This window comes from Salmo trutta, chromosome 15 (genome assembly GCF_901001165.1).
Source record: "Salmo trutta chromosome 15, fSalTru1.1, whole genome shotgun sequence".
NCBI lineage: Eukaryota > Metazoa > Chordata > Actinopteri > Salmoniformes > Salmonidae > Salmo > Salmo trutta.
This window is the reverse complement of record NC_042971.1, coordinates 43411372-43420209: the sequence shown is the minus strand read 5'-3', so window position 1 is coordinate 43420209 and position 8838 is coordinate 43411372. Positions and strand designations below refer to the sequence as shown.

General features: G+C 47.6%; 1 protein-coding gene across 1 annotated transcript; it reads right to left on the bottom strand.

Annotated features, from left to right (window-relative positions):
- Nucleotides 1-2265: 2265 nt before the first annotated feature.
- Nucleotides 2266-8178, bottom strand: LOC115148311 (gap junction delta-2 protein-like). The gene is made up of 2 exons (XM_029690239.1): nucleotides 8164-8178; nucleotides 2266-3395 (listed from the first exon to the last, which is right to left on the bottom strand). The coding sequence occupies exon 2, from the start codon at nucleotides 3385-3387 to the stop codon at nucleotides 2266-2268; it is 1122 nt and encodes a 373-aa protein (XP_029546099.1). The 5' UTR covers nucleotides 3388-3395; nucleotides 8164-8178.
- Nucleotides 8179-8838: the final 660 nt, after the last annotated feature.

Sequence of the window (8838 nt, the reverse complement as noted above, 5' to 3'; positions counted from 1 at the left end):
CATTGATCATCCTTGAAATGTTTCTACAACTTGATTGGAGTCCACCTGTGGTAAATTCAATTGTTTGGACATGATTTGGAAAGGCACACACCTGTCTCTATAAGGTCCCACAGTTGACAGTGCATGTCAGAGCAAAAACCAAGCCATGAGGTCGAAGGAATTGTCCGTAAAGCTCAGAGACAGGATTGTGTCGAGGCACAGATCTGGGGAAGGGTAACAAAACATTTCTGCAGCATGAAAGGTTCCAAAGAACACAGTGGCCTTGATCATTCTTAAATGGAAGAAGTTTGGAACCACCAAGACTATTCTTAGGCCGCCTGGCCAAACATAGCAATCGGGGGAGAAGGGCCTTGATCAGGGGGGTGACCATGAACCCGATGGTCACTCTGACAGAGCTCCAGAGTTCCTCTGTGGAAGGACAATCATCTCTGCAGCACTCCACCAATCAGGCCTTTATTTTAGAGTGGCCAGAAGGAAGCCACTACTCAGTAAAAGACACATGACAGCCCACTTGGAGTTTGCCGAAAGGAACCTAAAGGACTCTCAGACCATGAGAAACAAGATAATCTGGTCTGATGAAATCAAGATTGAACTCTTTGGCCTGAATGCCAAGCGTCACATCTGGAGGAAACCTTGCACCATCCCTACGGTGAAGCATGGTGGTGGCAGCAACATGCTGTGGGGATATTTTTCAGCGGCAGGGACTGGGAGACTAGTCAGGATCGAGGGAAAGATCCTTGATGAAAACCTGCTCCAGAGCACTCAGGACCTTGGACTGGGGGCGAAGGTTCACCTTCCAACAGGACAACGACCCTAAGTACACAGTCAAGACAATGCAGAAGTGGCTTCGGGACAAGTCTCTGAATGTGCTTGAGTGCCAGCCACTCAACCCGATCGAACATCTCTGGAGAGACCTGAAAATAGCTGTGCAGCGATACTCCCCATCCAACCTGACAGAGCTTGAGAGGATCTGCAGAGAAGAATGTGAGAAACTCCCCAAATACAGGTTTACCAAGCTTGTAGCGTCATACCCAAGAAGACTTGAGGCTGTTATCGCTGCCAAAGCTGCTACAACAAAGTACTGAGTAAATGGTCTGAATACTTATGTAAATGTGATATTTCAGTTTTAGTTTTTTGTACATTTGCAAGAATTTCTTAACCTGTTTTTGCTTTGTCATTATTGGGTATTGTGTGTAGATTGATGAAAAAATAGGATAAGGATAATTTTAGGATAAGGCTGTAACGTAACAAAACGTGGAAAAAGTAGAGGGGTCTGAACACTTTCCCAATGCACTGTATATGTTGAAATAGTGGCAAGTGTTATTTCCTTTTGAAACCATATCATTGGTTATATTAAAGATGTTATATGAATAGTTACCAAGGTGGTTGCATTTGTACCCATGTACACTCCAGGCATAAGCAGCACATTTTTTTTAGTTAGAGTAGTAGAATACACAATGTGCAATTTAGAAATCTGGCTGTGCACCAGGAGTTTTTCTCTTGTTATATCAGTCACTGAAAGTCACTCAATTAGCCAAGTCAGCTAACAATTTTTTGATTAGTAAGTTATTCTAGACAGTTATCTAAACATGTAATAATCATGGCCAAATACTGACCTGGCATGCAGGGCATGTGCCCAGGAACCGTGACCTCCAGGGGTTCCTCATTGATTTTGTTAGTCACTCTCATTCAGATATCATTAACATGTCAAGTATTGACAAAATGTGTAGAATTGGAGAAAGCTTGCTTTAAAACTGTAACATTTTCCCTACTCCCTAAGGTAAAATGTGTAGAATTGCAGGAAATTTTCTTTTAAACATACATTTTTCCCATAGCACGCAAAGGAGGAGAACCCATAGTATGCAAAAGCATACAGACTGTATGTGCTCATAGACTGTATGTGCTTTCTGTTTGTACAGAAATGTTTGTAGCCTTTTGGTAACCCTAAGCAGGATTTGGTTAGGGGGCCACCCCACTTCTCGGGCAAAACATTTTAATTCAATCTCACTAAGGGCACCCAAAAGGCTAGGGTCCGGCCCTGTACACAGAAATGTGAGCACATAGTCTGAATGCTTTTGCATACTATGGGTTCTCCTGTTTTGTGTGCTATGGGAATTTCTTAAGATTAACTGCAAAAGACTCAAATGACTGTTGCTTTTGCACTCTGTCTTCCTGTAAACAAATGTAATCAATCGTCAGATGAACAAATGCAATCAGAGGAGGAAGCAAAGGAAGAATATTTAAAGGAAAGGAGAGATTGATAGTTCACAGCCAGGACTTCTTGCCTCTGCCTATTTTGGACATGTTGGCCAGTTTGGCCTTAGTGCGTTCTTTCTCATCTGGGCTCCTCTTGGAGGTGCACTCTACTGTGGAGTCAGTCTCAAAGGAGATGGCAGGGGTGTGGGTTGACAAGATGCCACTGCTCTTCTCCTGGGACATGGGAGGGGGGGTCTGCAGGACCACCCTGCCTCGTAGGGAGTGTTTGAGCTGCAGCAGCAGAGGGTTGTGGTTGTGATACAAGTCCACGCGTTCCACAGGGTCCCGCTCTGGCTCGCAACATGTGGAGCAGGCCGAGCACAGCACATGGAAAATATAGACCCAGCCCAAGTAGTGCAGTTCCACAATATTCAAGATGAAGCAGCCTAGGCTGATGCTGAACATGAAGTTGAGGAAGATGGTCTTCTCCGTGGCACGAGACACGAAGCAGTCAGTCCGGTTGGGACAGGGGTAGGTCTCACAGCGGAATAGGTGAGGCACTTCAAAGCCAAACAAGTAGTACTGGCCCACTAGGAAGGCTATCTCCATGATGGAGCGCAGCACCACGTGGATGATGTAGGTCAGTAGTATCTGGCTGGACAGCTCGGTGGGGTCCTTCCCCACCTCCCTCAAGTCCTCCTCCAGCAGGCTTTGCTCCACACACTCCCCTTCCCGGGCGCCCCACTCTTCCTCATAGCGGGGGTTGAAGGAGGGGCTGCTGGCCCCCACGGCTTCCCCACCCTCCACCCCTACATGTTTGAGCCTTTCACGTGCAGGAGGGTGCTTGGCGACCACCTGGATCTTCTCAATCTCTAACTTCTCATCCTTGGCGATCTTGTGCAACACGTAGACAATGTAGAAGATGGACGGTGTGGAGACGAGCACGATCTGGAAGACCCAGAAGCGCAGGTGTGAGACAGGGGCGAAGGTGTCATAGCAGACGTTGTTGCATCCAGGCTGCAGGGTGTTGCAGGTGAACTTGGACTGCTCATCGCTGTACACCGCATCCCCTACCAGGGTCACCAGCAGGATGCGGAATATAAGCAGCATGGTCAGCCAGATCTTGCCGATCACCGTTGAGTGGTTCTGCACCTCCGTTAGGAAGCGGCCAAGAATGGACCAGTCTCCCATTTCTTAACCTGGGGGAACACAGGTGAAGAATAAACAGCAGCAGGCCTATGGTGTGTTGAACCCACCACACTACAACAGCATTATGCCCCGGAGACAAATCAATATTAATGCTACATCATGAATCTTTTGAAGGAGTGAGACATCGATGGAGCCTGCTCATCTGCAACACTGTCTTATTTCCTTGTACTTTATCAAGATCTTTTAATAAGTGAGCCCTCAATACATGTTAGTCTCACTACTGAAAATGTATTCTCTATTGCAGGATGGGCTCATGCTCAGTCAACAGAAGCATGAAGCCATAAAACACATCAACACACATTATCAACACATTATCCAACATCCATAAGAGGGGCCTCAAAATACTTGGATGAATTGTTTTTTCATATAGGCTTTTTGTACTTTCCCTTTGATACAGATTAGTGTCTTTATGTGAACACAGAATTTATTTACAAATAAAAAGACAGCCTACAGTACACTGTGTTAACAAACTATGATTGAACCATTCTCTATGTGTTATGTCGATGTTTTTGGTTTTATATACAGTTGAAGTCAGAAGTTTACATACACCTTAGCCAAATACATTTAAACTTAGTTTTTCACAATTCCTGACATTTAATCCTAGTAAAAATTCCGTCTTTGGTCAGTTAGGATCACCACTTTATTTTAAGAATGTGAAATGTGAGAATAATAGTAGAGAGAATGATTTATTTCAGCTTTTCCCAGTGGGTCAGAAGTTTACATACACTCAATTCGTATTTGGTAGCATTGCCTTTAAATTGTTTAACTTGGGCCAAACATTTCGGGTAGCTTTCCACAAACATCCCACAATAAATTGGGTGAATTTTGGCTCATTCCTCCTGACAGAGCTGGTGTAACTCAATCAGGTTTGTAGGCCTCCTTAATCACACACGCTTTTTTTCAGTTCTGCCCACAAATGTTCTATACGCTTGAGGTCAGGGCTTTGTGATGGCCACTCCAATACCTTGACTTTGTTGTCCTTAAGCCATTTTGCCACAACTTTGGAAGTATGCTTGGGGTCATTGTCCATTTGGAAGACCAATTTGCGACCAAGCTTTAACTTCCTGACTGATGTCTTGAGATGTTGCTTCAATATATCCACGTAATTTTCCTCCCTCATGATGCCATCTATTTTGTGAAGTGCACCAGTCCCTCCTGCAGCAAAGCACCCCCACAACATGATGCTGCCACCCCGTGCTTCACAGTTGGGATGGTATTCTTCGGCCTGCAAGCATCCCCCCTTTTCCTCCAAACATAACAATGGTCATTATGGCCAAACAGTTTCATCAGACCAGAGGACATTTCTCCAAAAAGTATGATCTTTGTCCCCATGTGCAGTTGCAAACCGTAGTCTGGCTTTTTTCTGGCGGTTTTGGAGCAGTGGCTTCTTCCTTGCTGAGCGGCCTTTCAGGTTATGTCGATATAGGACTCCTTTTACTGTGGATATATTTACTTTTGTACATGTTTCCTCCAGCATCTTCACAAGGTCCTTTGCTGTTGTTCTGGGATTGATTTGCACTTTGACACCAAAGTACGTTCATCTCTAGGAGACAGAACTCGTCTCCTCCCTGAGCGGTATGACGTCTGCGTGGTCCCATGGTGTTTATACTTGTGTACTATTGTTTGTACAGATGAACGTGGTACCTTCAGGCGTTTTGAAATTGCTCCCAAGGATGAACCAGACTTGTTGTCCACATTTTTTTCTGAGGTCTTGGCTGATTTCCCCATGATGTCAAGCAAAGAGGCACTGAATTTGAAGGTAGGCCTTGAAATACATCCACAGGTACACCTCCATGACACCTGACATCATTTTCTGGAATTTTCCAAGCTGTTTAAAGGCACTGTGTCACGGTTGTGTGGAGAGACGGACCAATGGCGCAGCGGGTTCTGAGTTCCACATAATTTATTACTGAAATTTACCAACAACAAAAATAAACAAACAACAAACCGTGACGACAAAGGTGCTACATGCACTCATTCAAAACAAGATCCCACAAAAACCAGTGGGGAAATGGCTGCCTAAATATGATCCCCAATCAGAGACAACGATAAACAGCTGCCTCTGATTGGGAACCATACCAGGCCAACATAGACATAAAACAACCTAGATAACCCACCCTAGTCACACCCTGACCTAACCAACTATGGTCAGGGCATGACAGTACCCCCCCCCCCCCCCCCCCCCCCCCAATGTGCGGACTCCGGCCGCAAAACCTGACTCTATAGGGGAGGGTCCGGGTGGGCATCTAGCGTTGGTGGCGGCTCCGGTGCGGGGTGAAGTACCCACTCCGCTCGTGGATCCGCCAGCATCGGTGGTGGCTCTGGTGCGGGACTTTGGCCAAGCCCAGACCACAGCTCCGGCCATGGAGCTGAGTTGGCCGCCGTGCCTGGACTGGGCATCAGCGCAGAGGAAGGCTCTGGCCTTGGAGCTGGACTGGGCGCCGTGCCTGGACTGGGCATTGGCGCAGAGGGAGGCTCCTGCCTTGGAGCTGGACTGGACGCCGTGCCTGGACTGGTCAGCGGCGCAGAGGGAGGCTCCTGCCCTGGAGCGGGACTGTACGCCTTGCCTGGAAGCTCCGGACCGTTGACCCCCGTTGGAGGCTCCGGAATGTTGACCGTCGCAGGAGGTTCCGGACTGTGGACCGTCACTGGAGGTTCTGGACTGTGGACCGTCGCAGGAGGTTCCGGACTGTGGACCGTCGCAGGAGGTTCCGGACTGTGGACCGTCGCAGGGGGTTCCGGACTGTGGACCGTCGCAGGGGGTTCCGGACTGTGGACCACCGCAGGAGGTTCAGGACTGTGGACCGTCGCAAGAGGTTCAGGACTGTGGACCGTCGCAGGGGGTTCCGGACTGTGGACCGTCGTAGGGGGTTCCAGACTGTGGACCGTCGTAGGGTGTTCCGGACTGTGGACCGTAGTAGGGTGTTCCGGACTGTGGACCGTCGTAGGGTGTTCCGGACTGTGGACCGTCGCAGGGTGTTCCGGACTGTGGACCGTCGTAGGGTGTTCCGGACTGTGGACCGTCGTAGGGTGTTCCGGACTGTGGACCGTCGTAGGGGGTTCCGGACTGTGGACTGTCGCAGGGGGTTCCGACTGTGGACCGTCGTAGGGTGTTCTGGACTGTGGACCGTCGTAGGGTGTTCCGGACTGTGGACCGTCGCAGGGTGTTCCGGACTGTGGACCGTCGTAGGGTGTTCCGGACTGTGGACCGTCGTAGGGTGTTCTGGACTGTGGACCGTCGTAGGGTGTTCCGGACTGTGGACCGTCGCAGGGGGTTCCGGACTGTGAACCGTTGCCGGAGGCTCTGGACTGGGGACCATCGCCGGAGGCTCTGGACTGGTGACACGCACTTCAGGGCGAGTGCGAGGAGCAGGCACAGGATGTACCGGACTGTATAGGCGTACTGGAAGTCTGGTGCGTAGAGCCGGCACAAATTGTCCCGGACAGATGACACACTTCGCACGGTGAGTGCAGGGAGCTAGCACAGGACGTACTGGGCTATGGAGGCGTACATCAGGGCGAGTGCGGGGAGCAGGCACAGGACGTACCGGACTGGGGACACGCACTTCAGGGCGAGTGCGAGGAGGGGACACAGGACATACTGGACTGGGGAGGCACACTGGAGGCCTGATGCGTGGGACCGGCACAGATTGCACCAGACTGGTGACACGCTCTTCCAAACGCCTGCGTTGCAGCATACTCCTCGCCAACTCCATTCTTCGGTATCCCCCCTCGCACTGTTCCATTGACTCCCAGGCGGGCTTTGGCACTCTCCCTGGGTCGACCGACCATCTCTCTACCTCCTCCCAGGTTGTCACTGGTTCACCCCTCGGCTCCGCCGACCACCCCGTGTGCCCCCCCCCAAAAAAAGAATTTGGGCTGTCTTTTTGGCTGTCTTTGAACCCCGGCGTCGTCGCTGTCCTCCCTTCTCTCCTCGTGTCTGCTTCCACGGCAGGCTTTCGTGTCCTGACATGAGGATATTTTCTCCTCGATCTCCTCCAAAGCCCAGGATGCCATCTCCTCCTGGGCACGCTGCTTGGTCCTGTTGTGGTGGGATCTTCTGTCATGGTTGTGTGGAGAGACGGACCAAGGCGCAGCGTGTTCTGAGTTCCACATAATTTATTACTGAAATTTAGAGAATTAAAGGCTAGAGAATTAAAGGCTCTCTATGGTCAGGGCATGACACACTGTGAACTTAGTGTATGTAAACTTCTGACCCACTGGAATTGTGATACAGTGAATTATAAGTGAAATAATCTGTCTGTAAACAATTGTTTGAAAAATTACTTGTGTCATGCACAAAGTAGATGTCCTAACCGACTTGACAAAACTATAGTTTGTTAACAAGATATTTGTGGAGTGGTTGAAAAATGAGTTTTCATGACTCCAACCTAAGAGTATGTAAACTTCTGACTTCAATTGTATGTGTTGTTTAAATTAGTGATCTGGGTTATTCTAAATACTATGGAAAAAATGCTTAATGTAAATGATTATGAAGTAGAAAGAGAAAATGAAAAATAGGTTACACTCTCCATAATACCGAGACACAAACTACATAACTAATAATAATACCTCACTAATTGAATAAATGTACACTTTGTAAATGTACCCTACCCTTCTACTCAACCTATTCAACAAACAGTCCATGGTGAAAAGGAAAACTCTGACTGCAGACTGTCATTGCCAAAATGCAAATACAGCTGAAAATGTCCACATAGCACATACAGATCCTAATAAATTATTTCTGGAGGAACTTACCTTAGGAAAATGTCTTTCTTTCCTATCCAAATCTGGAAAAATGCCAAAGCAAGCAATCTGCATAACTATATTTGATGTGGGAGCTGGTTGCTGGACGTTATGGAGTCTATTGAGCTGGATGAGGAGAGAATGGGCTGACCAGACATATTCCCAAACTCTGAAACACTCATTGTACTGTATGTGAACAAAGGCTTTCAACATACAGTGGGACAAAGACTTAAATGTACAATGGGGGGCACCTTTTCTGAACAGCCGTTCACAGTCAAGCACAGAGTTCAAAGAACGTGCTGGAAAAAATTGCAACAATACTGATTTGTAAATGGATATCTGCCTGTTTTTAAAAGGTAGAGCTGAGGAAATGGGATAAAAATCAATCATGTGAGACAGCCATACCTATCTATTTACAATTTGCTGGATAATTGCAATAAAATAAAGTAATGGTCATCCTTTGGTATAAAATAATTCTAAAGCATCTTCATAACAATCTCTTTATTTCAACATAACCAGCTAAATTTACAGTAACAACTCCAGGTGGCAGTACTAGTAGGCCTACTATTGGATGTATAGTTATCCACAGATCCACTTGTTGAGCCAGTGCTTGTTTTTACAGAGGAATTTATCCCAATGCCCTGAAACCTTATACCAGCTGAGTTATCAGTCATCCTTTATTTTCCA

Coding starts and splice junctions, on each gene's coding strand:
- LOC115148311 (XM_029690239.1), bottom strand. CDS start 3,387: ATGGGAGACTGGTCCATTCTTGGCCGCTTCCTAACGGAGGTGCAGAAC.